Below are 22,934 nucleotides of genomic sequence, written 5' to 3' on the forward strand. Positions count from 1 at the left end.
TAAATATAATTACTTAGTTACAGTGCTTTATGCTTCCTTGAGTTAGAATAAATAAAGGCACTCAAGCATCCCTTCCCTCAGAAGTAAATGGCTTCAGCTGCACAAAAATTATACCCTGCAGCTAATAGAGTTGGTGATATACTCTCGTTAGTGATGGGTACTAACACTGCTGAGAGTCTTTTTTCAATTTATTCAAGAGCACAAAACAGTATTAATTGGGGGAAAATCTTAAATCTCTTTCACAATCCTTTAATCTCAGAAATAGACAGTGCTGTCAATCAAAAATATTTCTAAGTTAGTAGCCAATATGCTGATATTTTTTATTATTTGTGAACTTATAAAATATTTATCATATTTTCATGGGATTACATGTGGGTTAACATTAGGTATCATGTTTTAAAAAATAGTTCATGGAATAACTATGAAGTTCCCAAGCCTATGCAGTTATTATGTATTAGAAAAAATTTTAATTGTACTTTAAATAAAACCCTGTGTATAGGATATCAAATATGGCTCATAGTAATATTGCTAACTAAGTTAGAGCTGTCTTAGAAAATCTGATGTTGATGTCTTCATTAAGCAAACCCTGAAATCTGTCATCCTGTTGTTGATTATTGGCTCACCTTTGTTTTCATATTTTTCTTGTGCTCTTCCTCACAGTCACATAATCCTGCCTTCAAAACCCCACAGAGGCCTGCCTCCTCTTTAAAGCCTTCTGAGGTTAAGGAAGGCAGATGTTAGAGCAGCTCCTTTTATAGGGATTATGATCACACTCACTTTGGGTTAGACTCTGCTGCTAAAACTAGTGTAGAATGTGCACTGCAGATGCCACCTCTTCTTTGGGCCGTGCGGGGGAAGAGAGGGAATAGAGTGCTGTGGGCTTCAGCAGAATCCCTGAGGGCGTCCTGCGTCCTACTGCCGCCATTCCCTGTTGTCCAGAGCACCCAAATGAAGTTCACAGTATATTTGGTGTTTCGTGTAGTAATGTATATGTTATAAGTATTCCTTTGTATGTATTAAATATTGGAGTAAAATTACCAAAAAAAAAAAAAAATTCCCGTGCAGAAGCTCTTAGCTGAGAACTGAGTGGATTATATACTGCGCTTCACTGTGAACATATATCACTGATTTTCTAGTATTGTCTGCCGTGTTAAAGTGGATCCAGCATGATAGTTGAGCTGACAATGAGTACTTTATCAGTACTTATTATTATAATCACTGCCCTAAGCACTTTATGTGGAATGCATACTTTTAATTAGCACAGGTCAGAAACCTTCAAGTTATCTTTGACTCTTTGTCTCAAACTTCACATCCATCAACCACCTCTCTGAATATATATGTACGTATATCAGAATTTGACTACATCTCTTCGCCTCCACTGCTACACCAGTTCTCGTTACCATCAACTCTTACCTCAATTATGGCAAGAGATTCCTCCCTGACCTTTGTTTCTGCCCTTTCTCCCCTTCAGTCTACTCTCAACCCAGTGATCAGTGTGATCCTATTAAATCGAAGGACCCATCTCATTCTGCCTAGTGTCCTTACCTCCAAGACACCATTAGGATATGGCTTCTCATGACTCGTTTGGCTTCATCTCTTACTTGTCTTCCCCTTGTTCACTCTGGCCTCAACAATGCTGGGCACACTTCCTCCTGAGGGCCTTTGTGATTCCCTTTCACTGTTCTCCTTATCCACATACCTGATACCTCACTCCCTCACCTATTTTAGAGTTTTATTCAAATGCTTCCTTCTCAGTAAGGCCTACCGTGACCACTCTACTTAAAATTGCAACCCCTTAACTTTCCCTAACTTCCTTCCTTTATTTTTCTAGCGTATTTATTACCGACTAATACACTATATATTTTTCTTATTTACATTGTCTATTTTTTCTTACCCCCACAGGAGGTACACTTCATATATGCAGGGATTTTTGTCTGATTGTTCTTTGCTCCATCTGTAGCACCTAGAAGAACACCTAATCATAATACATACTTATTAAATACTTGTTGAATGCATGAACAAATGAATAAATAAACAAACTGCCAATCCTGGCTCTGTCTTTTACTAAGCTTATTTCATCCATCAATGCAGATGTGCTGTATATGAAAGGAAATTATTACTACTTCTGTGATAGCTTCTTTTTCTTTCTTGTTTTTAAGCTCTTAATAATAGTTTTATTGAGATAATTCACATACCATACGATTCATCTACTTAAAATACACAGTTCACTGATTTTCAGTATACTCAGGGCTGTGCAGTCATCACCACAGTCAATTTTAGACCGTTTTCATCACCACAAAAGAAACACTGTAGTCAGTAATAATCACTCCCCATTCGCTAATCTTTAACCCCCTCCAGTCCTAGGTTACCACTAATCTACTTTTATCTCTCTAGATTTGCCTATTCTGGATTTTTCATATAAATGAAATCATGTAATATGTGCTATTTTGTGACTGGCTTCTTTCACTTAGCATGTTTTCAAAGTTGATCCATGTTGTAGTATGTATGAGTACGTACTTTTTATGGCCAGCTAATATTTCATTTTATGAATATACCACTTCTTTCACATTTTGTTTACCCGTTCATCAGTTGATGAACATTTGTGTACACGTGTTGTATGGACACATGTTTTAAATTTTCATGGGTATATACCTAGTGGAATTGCTGGGTCATATGGTACCTCTGTATTTACCCTTTTAAGGCACTGACAGACCATTTTCCAAAGCAGTTGCACCATTTCACAATTCCACTAGCAATATATGAGGGTTCCAGTTTCTCCACATCCTTGCCGACACTTGTTATCTGTTTTTTTGATTCTAGTCATCCTAGTGGGTATAAAGTGGTATCTCACTGTAATTTTTATTATTTCCCTGATACTTGAGTATCTTTTCGTGTGCTTATTAGCCATTTGTATATCTTCATTGGAGAACTGTCTATTCAGATCCTTTGCTCCTTTTAAAATTGGGTTATTTGTCTTTTTAATGTCTAGTTGTAATAATTCCTTATGTATTCTGAATACTAGATCCTTATCAGATATATGCTTTGAAAATATTTTCTGCCATTCTTTGGCTTATCTTTCTCTTTCATGATAGCCTTCTTTGAAGCACAGCAATTTCAAATTTTGATGAAATCAATTTATGTATTTTTATGTATTTGCTTATGCTTTTGGTGTCATATCTAAGAAACTATTGCTTAATCCAAAGTCAAGATTTATACCTATATTTTCTTCTAAGTGTTTTATAGTTTTAGCTCTTGAATTTAGATCCACCTGAAGTTAACTTTTATATATGATCTGAGGTAGGGGTTCGGTTTCTTTCTTTTGCATGTGGATATCCAGTTGTCCCAGCATCATTTGTTAAAAAGACTATTTTTACCCCCATTAAATTGTCTTGGCACCGTTGTTGAAATCAATGACTGTAAATTTGAGGATTTATTTCTGGACTCTCAGTTCTATTCCATTCATTATGATAACTTCTTATACATTGCTGTGAGAAGTTTGAGTCAGATGGTTCCCTTTGAGTTGCATTCATCTTGCCTAGGCTGTGTTCTTATTAACTGGGCGCCTTATAGCAATAGTGATTTTTCTGGAAGGCTGTTTACTTGCGAAAAGCTTTCTAGAAAGACACATTTTAAAGTTTCTCAATTCCCTGCTTAATTAATGTTTTCTTTGCCTTCATAGAGTTGTAAAGGTCAAAATCTCTAATCGTGACTTTCTTTCTTTGTCTTTTGTCTTCTTGGCTCTCCTTACAGCTTTCCATTTTGAATTCATATTTTCCTCTTAGGGAGCTGTTTTGAGCCCCCATGGAATTTGAGAGCAAGGTCAAGTGAGTTGCATACATTTGTGCAAAATCTGGAGTTTCAGCACTGCATGGGCTTTATTATAATAAAGCCCTCTTCTAATCAAGTATATCCATAGTTGACTAGGATTCTGGCATGTAGCCTGAAGGTAGTAGGGCCAGCTGGCAGTCTTCTTATGGCTTGAACGCCATGTTGGACCACACAGGTACCTTTTCATCCCAGGCTATTAATCTTAGAAGTTCAGTTTCTAATCTTAGAAGTTGGAAACTCTTTTGGTGGAACAGGAAAGTGGAAAATCAATTCTTATTGATGCTGTGTAAAGATTGCCAGGAATATCTATAGAATACAGGTAATTCAGTTTGTCTGCTTTTCCTAGTCAGTTAACCAGGTGATAGTGAACCTCTAACCAGGCATGTATCCTCTTAAACTCCTAAAATACAGATTTAACTTAATCATCATTCGAGTACCTGTACTATGTAGATATTCATCCATGTAATCTCTCTCAAAATACCACTTTCCTATTAGTTTAACAGTCATTATGCTCTAGTTCTTTCAAGACACATATCAGTTGGATAGTAAACACATAATTTTTCTTCAGAATTGTAAAATAGAATAATCAGTTATTCTGTGCTTGCCATTGATTTAACAAATATTTGTACACCTTCAGTGTGCTAGGAAGAATGCGAGGTGTTATCTCTGTCAGTGTATTGGGAACCCTTGGCACAGTGTTTGGCTAGCATTTATAGGTGAAATCACTCACCTTTGTGATTGGCTTAGGACCTTCTTCCAGGTTTTCCCCCTACAGGTTAGTCCATGATTGGACTTAGCCAAACATGCTAACAATCAGAAACTTTTATTCATCCATTTATTCAATAAATGTTGATAGAAAGCCTCCTGTTATGCCATATGCTGTGATTGCTGCTGGCGATACAAAGGTGAAGACTGACAGCCGCAGTCACTACCCATGGGCTGGGCATCATAAAATGATGTTGCTTATTAACACTAAAATGATTGCAACAGATCACTCTTACGTGACACATGGTATATGAGAACATAGAATAGTCATCCATTCGTTAAACCAGAAAACCCTAAGTGCCTACTGTGTGCTAGCACAGTTTGACTTGGGAAGATCAGGAACAGCTTCTGAGAGGATGCGACAGTTAAGCTGAGATCTAGAGAGGAGTGAGCCGGGTGAAGGGATAGTGGAAGCGCCTTCCTGGCCGAGAGCACAGAGGAACAGGAAGAAAGCTAGTATGGCAAGAGGCCAAGACAGGGACAAAACCAGACTGAGGTGGGACCTTGTGGGCTGTGTTGAAGACTTTGCCCCTTGTCCTAAGAGCAGAAGGAAACCACTGAAATGTTTGAACCGGAAGCCACCTTTTACACAAGCCTGTGACCTAGGTCTTAATTAGACAAGGTTAGCTCTTACACAGATTTGATTTTGAGATAGGAAATGTTAAAACTTTAAAGTTCTGTCTGATGCAGAGTGTGCTTTAGAATTACCTGGAGGACTTGTTAAAATAGCTTTTTGGGCCCCACTGCCAAGAGATGCTGTAGGTCTAGATGGCGTTCAAACTTTCAAATTTCTAGTAACCTCCCAGAAGATGCTGCCGCTGCTGGTCCTACTCGTGGACCAGATTTTGAGTTGCAGTTATTTAGAGCCACAGAATTAACTCACCTTTTGTTTGTTATTGTTTTCCTCATGCGTAACCAGCAAAGGATCATTTTTAGTCATGTAGTAACAAGAAATATTTGTTTCACAAGCTATCAATATATTTTATAGAAGCTACTTCAGGGCTATAAATTATACTTATCTGTGTACCGTCCATGTGTATGATATGTGATTCTATGAGACGATGTGGTGTATTCAATATTGGGCAGACATAGCCCCAGAAGTCCAGATACTTAAAATCAAAGAAATTGTGATTACCAAAACCTTATAAAAAGTTAAAGTACTAACTTCATAGCTGTTAAGATTTTGAAATTTAGAACAATATGGTTTGGGTTTGGAAACAGTTGGTGTTTCAGCAAGAATAAACCTATTATTATTGAATCAGTTTTTTATTTTTGTTTTTCTAGATCTAATTACTTGTTTAGACACTGCATCCAGTTTTTTGGAACCTGAGTTCAGGTATGACCATATTTGTGACTTTCTTTTTCTTAAATGTTACTCTTCATCTACTTCATCCTCATCTTATATACTTAAGATTAATGTACATGGTGTGACTCAGAATCATTGTTCTGAAACATCAATAAACCAGAGCTTCTGTAAAACCACTGAGTTGCCATGTTTAAATTTTGCCTTAACTTTTAGCATTTGAATCTTCTCCACAATGGAAGTATAATTTGGATATACTTTAAAAGTAGGACTAGTCACTCTTCAGAATCTGGCAAAACTCCTAATAAAGGTAGAAGAGCCATTTATCTTTGCTCAAAAAGAAGTAACAGGATGGTTTAGGCTGTTAGAGAATTCCTCACTGTTCTTACCCAGGTGGCATTTTTATTAATACTACCGTTTCCCTGCTTTACGCCCTTGTCTCTTGCTTGGACTAGGATTAACTTGGAATTGATTTCCCTTTTCTAACCTTTGCTGGCTTTTTTCTGCCATTCACATTCTGCCAAGTTATTTCCTAAAATCTGTATTCAATCACTGCCCTGCTTTGAAATCTTCAGGAGCTACTTACTATGACAAAATGCCATCCCTATTCCTTAGCCTGGTTTTCAGGGTCCTTCACAAGTAGTCTTTGGGCCATTTTTCTAGTCTCACGTTAACGTACTCATGTTGAAACGTCTCTGGATTATTTATACTGCTCTGAGCTCTCAGAACTTTTGTCTGGAATCACTTTATTCTTCTCTTTTTAGCAAATTCATTCTCATCTTTGAAGACCCATCTCACTCACCTCCCCCAACTTGCTACTGCTCCCCAAAGAACCTTCATTTTGTCTTCAGGAATGACTCTCTCTCTGTGGGCGGGGGGGGGGGGTCCTCAGCCCTCGTGGGGGGTTGTGGTCAGCAGAGGTAACCCTGGCATCAGTGTATGTCACACGGCCCTGCCAGAGGATCAGCTGTCTTGGACCCTCCACTCTCCAGCTCCGTCATCACCACCCACGTGCAAGCTGCCGTCTTTTCTCGCCTGGACTACCTAACAGTGTCGTGTCCTCCACTCATGGTCGTTACAGTGTCTTTTCTTTCCAGGAGCCAGGATAACTTTTTTAAAAAAATAAAAATCAGATTATATGTATAGACCATCAAAATCCTTTGTTGACTTCCTCTTTTTCCTTAGAAACATACTCCAAGCCTCCTCACCATAGCCCCCCTGGCTTCTGCATGATCTGATCCCCGTCCCCCGTTCTAAACTTCTCTCAGACTAATCTTACCTGTCTCACTGCACTCTACCTGCACTGGTTGTCCTCGGTTCCAGACACACACAGGCCATCCTGCCTCAGGGACATGCTGTTCCTTCTGGTTGTGGCGCACATCCCTGCACTGTTCCGATGGCAGACGGTGGTTCTCTGCTGAGGCTTCCCTTCCTCAGAGCCCCATCCACCGACCGAGGCAGTGCAGAGCCCTGCATGTGAACACGAACTCTGGAGCCCATCTGCCACGACACAGCTGTGTGACCTGGGCACACAGCTCATCAGTTTCCTCATCTGTAAAATGAGGATAATAATAATACCTACCATGTAGGGTTCTTATGTGGATGACTTGAAGTGTACTTAGAATGTTGCCTGGGACATAGGAAGTTTGCTGAATGTTTGTATTACTTTTATTAAGTTAGATTCCTCCCGGTTATTTCATAGAGTGCCTTTTCTTTATAGCATAATCATAATCTAATCTAATTAATCATAATCTAATTAATCAAGTATCCAATTAATGTATCCTCCCACCACGGGAATGTAAACCCAGTGAGGATGGCACCATATTTGCCTGGTTGACCTTTGTAAAGCCAGTACCTAGCACAGCCCAGCACTTAACAGACAATGTAATAGACATTCAGGTAAATGTGTTAAGTGGGTAGGTGGATGAGTGAGTGAGTAAATAAATGAATGAATGCCAAACATTTTTTTTAAATCAACTTAAATTTGATCAATAGAGAGTTGGTGAAATAAATTGAGGTTCATCCACAAAGTCAAATGTAGCTATTAAATATTATGAATAGCTCTTACAGTAGAAATATGTCTGCCATTTATTATGAAGCAAAATAAAGCAGTATGTAGAATATGAAATAATTTTTGTATATATGTATGTGAAGACGTGTAAATGGGTGGAAGAAAATCTTAAGGGCTTTTTAGAAGCGGTGGTTCTCTCAGAGTGGTGAGATTATGGTATTTACATTGAACTGAAAACTGGGTAAGTGACATTTTTTGGTCCTTTTCCCCAGAAAGTACAGCACTATATACCCTTTAACTTGTTTTTATTTCACAGCAAGTACTGCCCAGCTGGTTGTCTGCTTCCTTTTGCTGAGATATCTGGAACAATCCCTCATGGATATAGAGACGTAAGTTGGATATAGACTTATGTTAAAGTGATGATAAAACTTCATTTTTTAAACTCCTTCATAGGTAGATGTGTAATCTATTGTATATCTTTATCTTGATTTTTATTTTCTAGGAATTACTTCTTTTTAGTAATATGTAACATTTTGTTCTTTTTCTTCTGCTAAAAATCTGTTCTGTGTTGTATCATCAATAATCTATCCCAAGTTTATTGAGAAAACTGCCCAGATCAATTAATTTCTAGAGGAAGAAGTATAAGTGTCTTGTTTATGAATTGTCAAAAGAAAATTTAAAACTAATCTTTTATCTTTCCTCCCTGAAGTCCTCACCATTGTGCATGGCTGGTGTGCATGCAGGCGTAGTGTCAAACATTTTGGGTGGCCGGATTAGTGTCGTAATTAGTAAAGGCATCCCGTACTATGAAAGTTCTTTGGCTAACAACGTAACGTCTGTGGTGTAAGTATATATGCTGTTTATAATAAGCGTGTTGCACGGGGTGGGATAGGGATGAGTTAGACCTGAGCAGTATCACTGTTGATGGTGTTCATGAAATAACATTTGTGTGATAAGGACAAACGTTGATGGTGTTCATGAAATAACCTTTGTATGCTCGATCTCTGAGTGTATTGACGAGTGCAGGCAAGGTCGTGCTATCTTGGCTTGTTCTCTGTCAGAAAGGTTGGTAGTCATTTGGAAGAGTGATTTCTTTCTTCTTTTCTAAGTGTTGAAAGAGCCCAGAGTGAGTCTAGAAGTATATTGCCAAATCCTTACTTCATTTTAAAGATCAGAAGGCATAACTAACTACTCTGTTCCTTATAGCCTGTGTGGCCCATGATGGATTAGGATAATTGAAACACTTTGAATATAAATCAAATTTTGACTTAAATCAGAGATAGTATTATGAATCCCTCTCATCCCAAGAGAATATTTTAAGAATGTATTTTCATGGTATTTATGATCTACTGTATTACAAAACGTAGACTAGGCATCAAAAGCAGGAGAGGGCTTCTCTGGTGGCGCAGTGGTTGAGAATCTGCCTGCTAATGCAGGGGACACGGGTTCGAGCCCTGGTCTGGGAAGATCCCACATGCCGCGGAGCAACTAGGCCCGTGAGCCACAACTACTGAGCCTGCGCTCCGCAACAAGAGAGGCCGCGATAGTGAGAGGCCCGCGCACCGCGATGAAGAGTGGCCCCCACTTGCCGCAACTAGAGAAAGCCCTCGCACAGAAACGAAGACCCAACACAGCCAAAAATTAATTAATTTAAAAAAAAAAGAAATAAGGCTTTCTGTTTACTTATTTAAAAAAAAAAAAAGCAGGAGAAATTGAAACATTGAATAGAAACATAGTACGAGTGATCTGTTTGTAAATCTTGCATCTTAGACATGCTCGGTCCTGCAGACAATAAGCGTAATTGAAGCCAGCTTCTCTTCAGGTCCTAGGCCAATTTCATTCAGAAGGCAAGAGTGTGAACCATACTCAGGACAGTATAAAGCAGGAGGCAGCAAACTTTTTCTGTAGAGAGCCAGCTAACAAATATTTCAGACTTTATGGGCCACATGTCTGTCACTCATTCTTTTTTGTTTTATTTACAACTTTTTAGCTATGTAAAAACTGTTCTAAGCTTTCTGGCCATACAAAACAGGCCATGCATGGGCTGTCATTTGCTCATCCCTGCTCTAGAGTCAGCTACCTTTCTTTCCTTTGGTTTCTTCTGGATGATTTTATGAAGATCGTTTCATTACTTTCCACTGTTATACCTTTAGAAAGAATTTTTTTTCATGAGTTCTCTCTTTCATATTTAAAAAAACGGACAGGTTGCATCCACTTGTGATGGTTTGAACGTTGTGCTAAAGGCAGGAGCATACACTGATGATTTTGATGATTTTGATGATTTTATCCCTCCAAGTTCCTTAGGGCCCTTTGACCTGCCATATGGTGAACTAATAACTAATAATCCCACCCCTCCACTCTCCCCAAGCACCTATTCTGCCAGTTACTTTGAAATTCAAATGCAGTGCTACATTGTAACACTGAAACTTTTTCTTAGATACATTGATTTCCTGTAACAAATGCAGTCTCTCTTATTAGTAGCCAGCTTTTCTTCTGTTTGCCCCAGGAAGCTTGAGCCTCTTTCTATGAGAATTACACTTTTCATGATATATTCCCAAAAAGCAATTGCCACAGAAACACTTTAGTAATCAATTTATTTCATGAAAAAGAAATCAAATAAGTACATATTGAAGGTTGCATGGATGCACTTGCGTAATCATGTATGAAACTAGGCACTAGATACTTGTAGAGAAAATTGATTCTGCTGTCTAATATATAGCCATAGACCGTTCTTAGTGAAATAAAAACAAAAGAAAGCTTTGCTAAGACAAATATGAGGAAATCATGTGGTTATATGAGTGTCACCAAAAAAGTCTTTCTCTCTTTCAGGGGACACTTATCTACAAGTCTTTTTACATTTAAGACAAGTGGTAAGCCTCTCATGGACTTTATAACTTATCATAATTTGTATAATAGCCAGTATTTTTTGAACACTGTACATCAGGAACTTTGCCAATTGCTAGGTTGGGTTTTGGGTTTTGGGGTTTTTTTGCACTTTCTCATTTAGTTATCACGAATAATTCTATGAGGTAAAATAGGTACTTAATAATTTAATGAATGGAATAAACTGGAGGTTTTATATTAATAGAGAAGTGATCATGTAAGCATGGAAGTTACCTTAGAAAAAGGGAAGTTTGAATATGTCTGAAGTAATTAACTCAATCAACAGAAAATATTGAGTGCCTTTTTTCATTTGTCAGGCACTGTTCTGGTGCTAGTGAAACAAAAGTGAGCAGAATAAACAAAATTGTGCTTTCCTGGAGCTTACATTCTGGAAGTGAGAGATTGACAATAAACAGCGGATAAGTAAATGAATGTTTATAACGTCCTGTTTACAATATTATAACAGATGTAGAAAATAAGGCAAGGAAAGAGGACAGGCAGTTCAGAAGGGACAGGTTTGAAGTTTAATGTGGGTTGGGGCAGGCCTCATGGAGAATGTGACATCTGAGCAAACACCTGGAGGAGGAAAGGGAGCGAGTTGCCCTCTGGGGAGAGTATCCCAGGGAGAGGGTAATGTGTTGCCATTAAGCTAGTGATTACTGCTGTGAATAAATACGTCTGTACATTCTCTGATGAGACACGAAGACATAGACCCAAGAAACATTTGCATACTTTTGAAACCCTCTAGTACAGTATATTGTCAGCATAGTGTATGTTAATTAAAGGAACAATTAGAGTTTCCAATGAGCAAGTGTTTAGAGATTTTTGAGTTTATATCTGGAAACCAAATTACTTTCTTCTTTTGTTTCAGGTTGTTATGGAACACTGGGCATGGAATCTGGCGTGATTGCCGATGCTCAAATAACGGCATCGTCTGTGCTGGAGTGGACGGACCACACAGGGCAAGAGAACAGCTGGAAACCCGAAAAGGCCAGGCTGAAAAAACCTGGACCTCCTTGGGCTGCTTTTGCCACTGATGAATATCAGTGGTTGCAAATAGATCTGAATAAGGAAAAGAAGATCACAGGTTAAGAGACATAATTTTCTAGATGATTTATAATAATAATTTCATTTGGAAACCTGGTGACATCTAAGAATTTCATAGAAAATTAGGTCACTGCAAATTTAATTACATGGTTTTAAGTTTAGTGTACTGGTGTTAATATGACCGAAGTTGGTTTTATAAAGCATGGCAAAGGAGAGGAGTTGTTATTTGATTCTTACTAGCGTTTCTTTTCATTGTAAAGAGATTCTTTTAAGGTCGTGTTTCAGTAAAGGGATCTTGCGACATCTGAAATAACCATCTCCTATAGTCATTAAGAGAAATTTGTGTTCAAGGAGTCCATTTTAAGTGCTACAAATAATATTCCACGTGTGCCAAGTATAAATTTAATTATTTAGAGCAACTTAACAAATGGTCAGAATAACTGGTTAGGATTGGTTTAGATAATTTTGTTAAAGACTTATTTTGCTTTAGTTCTAAAAATAATACCAGTAATCTTCTTTAATCTATTCATTCCCAGGAAGTCATTCTTTCTCAGTAGGTGAACTATATTTTGCAGTGTCGTGAACACAAGCTGCCAAAATACAATAGTCCTTTCCTTACGTGTGCCCATCATTCTTGTCTCTACAAGGGAGCAAAGCCAAGGATTTAGTTACCATTAGGATGAAACCGTGCACTTAGATATGGTAATGTGCCGGAGCCAAAAATGTTTCAACAGTACATTTTAGGTGTTAATGCTTCAGTGATGACCAAGCTTCAAAGATCAGACCGTGAGCGCTAACGAAAGGACCTCTCCATTCCCAGGCATTGTAACCACAGGCTCCACCATGGTGGAGCACAATTACTATGTGTCAGCCTACAGAGTTCTGTACAGTGACGATGGGCAGAGATGGACTGTGTACAGAGAGCCTGGTGTGGAGCAGGATAAGGTAAAATGATTACCAGAGTATTTTTAAAGAACATTAAAAAAGGGGATGGGGGGTAGGTGGCCTTTGCCAAAAGCCACAGAAGCTCTTCCTGTGTGTGATAAAAATTAGATATCATTTGGTCTTACTCTGCCCTCTTCTGGTTATTTTAGGTAGTGTTAGTTACTGGCCTTCCCCTTCTACCTATGGTTAGGAAATTCTCAGTGCTTCTAGGTCCCTTTTGATGATTGTTAAGGGTAAGTACTTTCCTGATTTTTTTTTTTCCCAGTACATTTTAATTCACTTGTTTAAATAATTCATTAAGAAATAATAAAAAGGAACTTTAATTTCTTGTCCTGAAAAAGCTTTTCTTATCAATCCACAGAATGACGGAGAGCCTAACTTGTTCCTAGATTTCTACTCTAGGCCAGTGGGGGTGGGGACAAAAGAGCTAAAGGTAGAAGGGCATTAAATTGTAGGATATTATAGAAAGGTCATGTCAAGATCACCTCACCAACTTTTGTCGTAGAAAACAACTTTCTTTCCACCTGAAGAATTTCCTTAACTTCTGTGGTAATGATGAACTATCGTTTTAGTTAGCAAACAATGACAATGCTTAGGGGTAAAGAGTGAGTAGGTAGAGGTGGCTCTCAACTAGAGGTTTGTTACTTTCCCCCGGGCTCCTGGACCTTGGTCCACCCACCACAAGGGGTCCCTGTCCCCAAGGAAGGTGGATGCCTCTCATCTAGAATTGAAATTATGAGCACATTTCTTCAATGAAACCTCCCTGTGAGTTTTGTTTCAGTTTTATGATACTATCAGTTCTCTATCATATACGTGATATGCTAATATATTTTCACTTGCCACTTTTCTCACCTCTCTGTTCAGAAAACTCCAGGGGTTCCCTTTAATCTTTCATATGGATCTAAACTCTTCAGCTGTTACTCAAGGCCTTCTTTCCTCTCTTCTGCTTGATATCACATGAACTTCAATCTTTGGTGAGCCTCCACCCCTTGAAGCAGATAAAAATATTGTCTCTAAATCTAACTTACTTCTGCCTAATGCCCCCAAACTTACTTTTTCCTATTAGCACATCCATATTTATTTGTACAATAATATTTGCTATACTTGTAGAATATAGTTAATTTTTTGAAATTATAAGTATTATCCATGCTTATATTATAAAAACATCCAACAACACTGAATTATATTTCTGAAAAACTTTTTTTGGCTTCCTTTTTGAAAGATAATTTCACTGGGTGTAGAATACTAGGTTGACAGTTTTTTCTTTCAGTACTTTAAATATGCAGGTCCATTGCTTTCCAGTCTGCATTGTTTTCAGCAAGAATTTATTTTAAGCAATTTGATTATGATGTGCCTTTGTGTAGTTGTCTTCATGTTTCTTCTGCTTGGATTTCTTTGAGCTTCTTGGATCTGTGGGTTATAATTTCTATAAGATTTGGAAAATTATAGGCCCTTTTTTCTTGAATATGTTGCCTCCTCAATTCTAACTACATGAAGATTATGAATCTTGAAGATGTATCAGTTCACTGATGCTCTGTTTATTTTTTTCCAGTCTTTTTCTTTCCATGTTCCAGTTTGGAAAATTTGTACTGTTTTATTTTTAAGTTCACTAATCTATTCCTCTTCAGTGTCTGATCTGCTATTAATCCTATCTGGTGTATTTTATCTCCAACATTGTATTTTTCACTTCTAGATATTCAGTTTTTGGCTTTTAAAATTTCTTCCATTTCTCTCCTTAACATGCTCATGCTTTTCTTTACCTCTAAAACATATGGAGTATATAATAACCCTTTTAATGCCCTTGTCTACTAATGCTATATACTAACGTGTCATATCTGGGTCTTTATATATTGTTAGATATTATGGGGCTTATTTTACATGCCTGGTAATTTTTGATTGGTTACCAGACATTGTGAACTTTATATTGCTTGGTGTTCGATTTCCTTTTTTTATTATTACTCCTTTAAATATTTTTGAGCTTTATTCTGGGATGCAGTTAGGTTCCTTGGAAATCATGTGATCTTTTCAAAGCTTACATTTTAGGTTTGTTAGGCAGCACCTGAGCAGAGTTCTAATTTTTCCCCACTACTGAGACAGTACTGTTCTAAGAACTCAATCCAATGTCCCATGTATATGAGGTTTCTCCACTCTCTGTTGGCAACATAAGCTGGCCCAGCCCTGTGTGGCCCTGAGAATTGTTCTCCTGCTCCTTTCTAGTGGTTTTTTTTCCATCCACAGATAGTTTAGCTAAAGGTGTAAGGGGAAACCCCAACAGACCCTAGGAGTCTCTGGGTAATTCTTGTCTCTCCCACACTCTGCCCTGCAAATTCTAGCTGCCTTAGCCTCTCCATCTCTGAGCTCTCCCTCAATTCAGTGAGACCACCACGCTCTTTCCAGGCACTACTGGTGCAAGAGAAGGGCTCACGTCATTTGTTTTCCTCCCCTCGGGGAGCATTGCCCTATGCTGCCTGTTGTCCAGCCTCTGAAAACCATTGTTGCATATATTTTATCTGATTTTTCAGATCTTTAAGGCAGAAGGATAAATCCAGTCCCTGTTAGTCTATCGTGGGTAGAAGTGGAAGTCCTTACATTGAATTATATGAAATAACAGTCTTTTTTGCCTCACTTATGTTTGTCCATCTGCTCTCTCATCTAATCCCAACTCAGGGTTAATTGATGTATTCATTTTCATACCCTTTCTAAGCACGCACACATGCATGAGCACACACACAAAGATTCAGACTGCTTTTGGTTTTGTTTTCAGAAAATGGGAATGTATATACAAGTTGTTTTCATAATATATTGCTTTTTAATAGTATGCCATTCTTGTGTTTGGTAATATCCAATAAAGTGTAAGTTCCTTGAGGGTGAAAACTTTGACTTCCGTTCCATTTCACCCTCGTGGCACCTGTGAACCTCCATATTACATGGGGGGGGGGTCATAATAAATGCTCATACATTAAATGTAAATCCTTTGTACTTAGTTTTTATGAAATCTTTTTCCTTTAAGTTTTTTATGAAGATGAGATGGCAGTATGGAGTAAAATTTCAGGGATAGTTTTTATGTCCTAAGATGATGATGTTTAGTTATTGTTCCTGTTCCACTAATATAATAGACTGCAAGGAATTGCCTTCATTTTACTTGAGAGTAATATCTGAGGAAATAATGGAAGCTTGGTAGTTCAGAGATTATTGTAACTTCAGACCTCTTTAAAAATGAAGGATATTAAATCATCTTAGAAGTTTATAGTCGAATGCCATTTGAATCAGCCAGGAAGAAAATAGCTATAATATTTGGAAATAACTTGATTGAGGAGTTAAACATTTACTTGTTCTCACGTTAACTGACAAAAAACCACTTGGATTTTAGGCAGGTATCTGTTTATTAATGGTCTTTAGAAACTGCCTAGGTAATTTGGCCTGAAGGAACGAGGAGGGCTCTTTTTTGCTTAGTGGAGCCCTATGGTTAAGTCAGAAGACACAGATTCAAATCAGTGCTCTAAATTGACTGGCTGTGTAGTCCACTTACATTGTATAAACTGCAGTGTTCTGGGTTCTGCCTATTTTGTAGGCTTGTCATGAAGAACATCTGAGTTAATTATATGAAGATGCTTTGTAAATAATTAAGAGCTGTTCCAGTGTGAGATACTACTATTATTTGCTTGAAATAGTTGAGGGAATGACATAGTCACCTGAAATTATATTTTTACCTAAGGATTATTCATGTGATGCATTAGTGGCTGTTTAGTTATGATGATTAAACTAGGCAGTGGGCAGCATCACTCTTCTGGTTCAAATAGCAGGAAATGAAAATGTATGATATGGGAACTGTGTTTATATAGTTTCTCCAGTAGGCGGAGCTATGTATCTGTTATGTGTTTGTTAGTGTATGTTCACTTTCAGTCTATTTATTGAGAGAAAAATTATGAAAAGTACACAGTACAGCATTTCCTCTAAGACCTCAAATGTTCAATTACGCTTTACTTTGAAAATAAAATTAATATATTTAAATAGTTGGTGATTCCACAGGACTAGAGTTACTAATTTATTAATACAAGGTACTGTGCACTGCAATCCAAACCTTCTTCCCAAATTGCCAAGTTAGAACTTTTGTTATGTTTAAGTCATCTTAAAATCATTTCTATATTCAGTATTTTCCTCCTATGAAATTTTTATGAAGAGTGTGCAGCTTCTTAATAGTTCTTCCAAATTATGATTAATTTATTTTCTTAGAAATTAATGCTTAATGTCACATTTTGCAGAGCTCATTTAAGGCCCAGAGCAAAAACCAAAAACATGTTTCAGTGGAGCAGTTTAGCCCTGGCCTCTGTTGATGTAAAGTACCAATTTTTGTTGTTTTTTAAAGATATTTCAAGGAAACAAAGATTATCACCAGGATGTGCGTAATAACTTTTTGCCACCAATTATTGCACGTTTTATTAGAGTGAATCCTACCCAATGGCAGCAGAAAATTGCCATGAAAATGGAACTGCTTGGATGTCAGTTTATTCCTAAAGGTAAAGCAACAGTATGTTTAAGGCATGTGGTTTTCACTGGATTAATTAAAAATGACTGTGCTGTTCTCCGAGAAATTAATTAATAATAATGTAAGTGTTTATACTCTACAGTATGTTTTTAAAGGGATTTTTAAAAAGAAATAGTTATCCCTATTAAATATCATATTAGATATCAAACTGGTTTCCAAAATTACAAGTGGAAGAAGAAAGAGAGGGTGTCACTGATGAGATAATGCAATGAGATTGCTTTCCAAATGTAGTCTCAACCTTAATAATTTTTAATCAGGTCTCATGTAGTAGAATATTTGTATCATACAAGCACTGGTGATTGTAAGTCACCTTAACCTAAGTGCCTTTTACTTTGAATAAATTAAAAATGGGAATAACTTCCTTCAAAATTATATAATATTTTAATACTTTGTTTACTGTTATGTCCCCCCAAACTACCATAGTGCCTGACACATAGTGGGCCCTCCATAAATATTTATTAAATGAATTGAATGAGTAGTATATCATATTGTGATGACATTTTTATAGCTTTATCATTCAACATCATCTGACTCCCTGTTATTCTCCTTCCTAAGAAGATTCTTTTTGGACAATTTAATTATTTAAAAACTCAGAAATCCCAATACATTTGTGCGTTTCATGCAGAGTATATTTATCCTTCTGACGTATTTCTCTGAGATTTAAAATTACTGTGCAGAATTAAGTACTCTAGGAAATGTTAAAGACATTTAAAATTACTATATTTAACTATGATTTTTATAAGCAAAATGTATAAACTTTTCTAAACCATTTTTCAAGGTCGTCCTCCAAAACTTACTCAGCCTCCACCTCCTCGGAGCAGCAGTGACCTCAAAAACACTACAGCCCCTCCAAAAATAGCCAAAGGTATGCCTACTTTAAATGTGAGAATTTGATGTTCCCTGGATTTGTGGTATAATTTTCCATAAACATATTAAAAGCATTATAAAGTAACTATTTTAATCAAGCTGGTATAGATTAAAGAATAAAAAGTTTTTAAAACTTTTTTCAAGGTCGTGCCCCCAAATTTACTCAACCACTACAACCTCGAAGTAGCAATGAATTTCCTGCACACACAGAGCAAACAACTGCCACTCCTGAAATCAAAAATACCACCATAACTCCAAATGTAACCAAAGGTATGCAAACCCAAAAATTAATACCTGTTCATAGTAGTGAGTTGTTTTGTTTTTAACTTACGTTTTCAGAAACATTTCCAGCTTTTAAACGCTCGGGGTTTTTTCCCTCTGTTTTTTAAGTACAGCAAAAAATTTGATTCCATACCTTATAGAAAAAACTGGCTGCATTGCTCTAAGTTCTATTATCTGGTGCCATGTAAAATGGTTCTTTAAATATTTAGAGATGGCTGCTGTATTCTAGGCTTCCTCTTATGATTTTTTTCCCTCTATGGCTAAATATGTGGAGTCTCAGGCTTAGGAAGATAATTTTTCTAGAAATAACTAAAACCATAGCAGGAAACAAACTTTTTTTCTGATTATATATTAATTTGCTGGATAGGGAACTTGGTAGGAAAAAGGGAAGAAGAAACAAAAAAGTTTTGGTGAAAATAAATACTTCTTTTAAAAAAAGATACTCTGTTAACATTTATTTTAAAAATTTGGTCTCTGTTTTTTAAATGTTTACAGTTACTTTTTCAGATTATAAATAGTGTTTTTCAATTTACTTTCAAACTTTGCTTTTAATTATTAGTATATAAGGTGTTAACATATATAAAACATAGTAGTTTTTTAATTTTACTAGTTTGAAAACAAAATTTCTGTTGAATTCAGGAACAAAAAGCATCAGTGCCATGGAGGAATTAATTTCAGTGTTGACAGATAAAAAGCACACTAATTTTCAGGACAGTGCAGAGAAGAGAAAGTAGTTCATTCAGAGTAACTTGTGCCACATAGAACTTAATCATTCTCATTTTCTGAAAATTTGCCTGGATTCAGATAACTTTCTACAACTTCCTACATGTCAGTTTCCTCCCTATCTTCTGAAGTATTCCCAAAGAGACCAATTTCTTTCTCATGCTGCAGGAAAAGCTAGTATTGACTGAAAAACAAAAAAAACCTCACAACCTAAAAGTTGAGAATTATGTTTTATTCAGGTTCTTACTGAAGACAGTAGCCTGGGATACAGCCTCTCAGGTAGTTCTGAGAAACTGTTCCAAAGAGGGAGGAGCCAGGATTTATAGGGGTTTATGCTGGAAAAAATGTAGTCAAACATCAAAAAATTACTGCTGATCACAAAAAGCAGACATCTCAAGTTAATGATTTTAGTGCTTTTCTATGTGTGGGAAGATGCAAGAGTCTGAGCTCATTGAAATTATTCATTGATATGTGTCTTAACTGTTTAGAGCCAGTATTCTGCTTTTCTCCATCCTGAATTCCCCTCAGGGCGCACAGTCATGGGGTGTGGGTAGTGGCTGAGGACGTGGTGGCACCTCTTTGAAATGGCAGGGGCAACATTTATTTTGTCCAGTCTAGAGAGAAGCAAGGGTTGGCAGAGACAAGAAATTTCAGCATCCCACAAAGAGCTTCTTACCAGTTTACAGAAAGCATGCGTTTGGGTGGAATCCCAGACCACATACCCAGATGGAAAAACAGTCATTTAAAAGTGTTGTTCATCTTAAAATCTGATTATAGAATTTTTAAATCTTAGGACTAAAAGTGTTCTTAAAGCATTTTCTTCCAGAACTAGGATCCCTGTAATCTTTAAAATAACAAAGAACATCTAGGTCTTTTTGGTTGAAGACCTCCTGTCTCCTTTTCTCTGGAACAGTAGTATGTAGACTTTTTATTGTTTTTTGAACCTAAGCATATATTTTAATGCCTCTGATTAAGTCAAACTGTATCCATCTGAACCTGATTATTCTCTCTACAATTTCACAAATTTTAGGGATAAAGCACATTTGCTTTTCTAATTTCTTAGTCCTTTCTATCCTGAGTCATGATTTCTGTTTTATTCACTTCTCCTTTCTCCATTTTTACATCCAGGCTGAGAGTGATGCTGGTGAAAATCATGTCATGGTCAGATTTGTGCCACTGTAATGTCCAGATCCTCCCTCAGTGGGGCCCTCAGTAGCAGCTGGTGGTCTTCTGTTTCCCTGGTTAGCTCTTTTGTCTGTTCTCAACAGTAGCTGTTTGAAACACTCTCTGTATTTTTCAAACCCTTGACCCAGAGATCCTCATTCCCTCTCAGTTACATCTTCAGCTTCCCAAAGAAGAAGCCATTCGAAGGGCACTTCCTTTTTGTGGAGCCTGCATAGTCACCTAGTTCCCATCCATACAGCTTCTCAGAGGCCTGGTGTTATTGATTGTCCTCTCCCTCCCTGTATCTTCAGCTTCTTTCTCTCTTTGGTGTGATTATAAGGAGTAAATAAGATGCAGGTCTGGCGCTTAGCACCCAGTAAATAGCAGCAGTTGTTGCTGTTATCACCCTCATGGCCAGGAGGAGGTTGAGAGGTGGAGGAAGAAACTAGCGTCCCAACTGACCTTAAGCAGACCATTTCTGCCCAGGATTCTTTATCTATGGAGTGAGATAAGGGGATTAAGTGATCTCCAAGTCCCTGCAGGCTCCAGCATTGTGTTGGTTTCTGCCTTGTTCATACACACATTTGGTTTCTATGCTTAATACTATGTTATTATCTTCCTGCATCTATATTTTGCTGTCACTTCCAATTGCTGGATAATATTTTATTATAATATTATATTATAAGGATAATATTTTATTATAAGGAGGAGACCATGATTTACTTACTCCCTTTCATTGTTGGGCATTTGGATTACTTCCAGTTTTACAGTCTGCTGCAGATACAGAAGCAAACATATTTAAAGATACATCTTTGAATGCCATCTTAATTTTTTCCTAAGAATAAATTCTACATAGAGAACTGCCAAGTAATAGGTTTTTATAGATATTGCCCCAAAATGCCAATCAGAAAGGTAGTTTCAATTTATAGTCCCATCAAAATCCCTGTTTCCTGATACCCTCTTCAACAATTAGTTGTTCTTTTAAATATTTGCCAATTTGATAAGCAAAAATAACATCTTTCTGATTACTAGTGAGGTGAACATGCTTAATGGTCACTTGTGCTCTTAATGCGTTGCTCTTTCATCTCTGCTGATTTTTCTGTTGTTTATTTTTTACTTGTAAATTCTGTAATAGATTAACTATATTAACCTTTTATCACATATGCAGAAAATACGTTTTCCCAGTTTATCATTTTTCTTTTAATTTGTCTTAGTGATTTAAAAACATGCAAAGGTGGAGCAAATAATGTGACGCACTTCCATGTATCCCTGAAGGCCTCTGCAATTACCACTCGCGCCCACTCTCATTGCATAAATTATGTTTATGGTATTTTTTTGAGATAGAAAAGCTTTGAATGGTGATATGGTTAATCTGTACTCTTCTCCTTAATGATTTCTGCCTTTGGTATTAATGTGTGTTTTGGTTTGTTTGCGTTTGTTTTTCAGATGTAGCCTTGGCCGCCGTCCTTGTCCCTGTGCTGGTCATGGTCCTTACCACTCTCATTCTCATACTAGTGTGTGCTTGGCATTGGAGAAACAGGTTCGTACAAAACTAGTTCGCCTGACTGGTCCTAGAGGGGATGTTTCCAAATGTGAAATAGAAACTAAATATAGAAGATGAACTTTTTTGAGAGGGAGAGTTAAGATAGTCATTAGAATAAAAATATATACATTTCTCCTTTATTCCTGTAAAAAATGAGTAAGTTCAATTCCATAATCAGTTACTGAGTACCTTTATTGTATCAAATTTTGTATTATACAGTGGGTTACACACATTAGTAAGATATAATAGATACTTAGTAACACTGAAAGAATGAGACACAATTATTATCTACAGATTGTTTAGCAGGGTTGACCACTGTACTTTGGCATGATGAGTTGTATATGAAGTGCTGGGGAACACAGATGCAAGAACCATGAGAGTTACCTGAAACCTTTTTTTTCAGAAAAGAGTAGTCCTCAAATTTGGCATGGTTTGCCTTAAAGGAGGGATTAGATTTGGCTAGATAGAGGAAGAGAGAATGGCCGAGATTGATGGGATGTCTTGCGGGAAGGCACAGAGTTGTGGAATGTAGGCAGAATAGTGAGTCATCCCACAGAGGCTTGGCATGCGGGAGCTCTAGGAGACCCATAGAAATGCAGCCTGGGCCTGGACCAGGAAGGACTTTCTGTAGATGGGGAAATCATTGAGCAGTGTTCAGCGGACAGGTGATATTATCAGACGATTGTAGGAAAATGGTGGCAGGAGGGTGGATTGAAGAGGAGAGAGAGACTAGAAGAGACAGAGAGAAGAGTTAGGAAACTATTCAGGCCACACAGGAACATGACACAGCAATTCTAGGAAAGGGAGAGACGTGGAGGGGGAGAGGTTTCCCAGAGGCATCAGTGCGGGGCTTGACTGGCTACTTGCTAAGGAAGGAGGAGGATCCAAGGTCCTCTCAAGTTTCTGGCTTGTGCACTTGACCGGTAGAGATGTCGTGAGTAGAGGTAACAGAGTAGGAGGACAGATTTGGTGACTGACAGGTTTGGAGGGACTTCATTTGTCTAGCCATCCAACAGATATTTGAGCT

General features: G+C 37.4%; 1 protein-coding gene across 3 annotated transcripts in view; it reads left to right on the top strand.

The window, feature by feature from the left end:
* DCBLD2 (discoidin, CUB and LCCL domain containing 2) overlaps positions 1–22,934 on the top strand; it is a 91,600-nt gene that overhangs the window by 61,508 nt on the left and 7,158 nt on the right. For all 3 annotated transcript variants that reach the window (XM_036849827.1, XM_036849828.1, XM_036849829.1), the window contains exons 4-13: positions 5,878–5,929; positions 8,224–8,296; positions 8,617–8,750; positions 10,737–10,777; positions 11,662–11,877; positions 12,658–12,782; positions 17,149–17,299; positions 18,107–18,193; positions 18,340–18,465; positions 21,811–21,904. In XM_036849827.1, coding sequence (XP_036705722.1) covers positions 5,878–5,929; positions 8,224–8,296; positions 8,617–8,750; positions 10,737–10,777; positions 11,662–11,877; positions 12,658–12,782; positions 17,149–17,299; positions 18,107–18,193; positions 18,340–18,465; positions 21,811–21,904 — 1,099 coding nt within the window. The remainder of the gene's footprint in view (positions 1–5,877; positions 5,930–8,223; positions 8,297–8,616; positions 8,751–10,736; positions 10,778–11,661; positions 11,878–12,657; positions 12,783–17,148; positions 17,300–18,106; positions 18,194–18,339; positions 18,466–21,810; positions 21,905–22,934) is intronic.

This window comes from Balaenoptera musculus, chromosome 4 (genome assembly GCF_009873245.2).
Source record: "Balaenoptera musculus isolate JJ_BM4_2016_0621 chromosome 4, mBalMus1.pri.v3, whole genome shotgun sequence".
NCBI classification, from domain to species: Eukaryota; Metazoa; Chordata; class Mammalia; order Artiodactyla; family Balaenopteridae; genus Balaenoptera; species Balaenoptera musculus.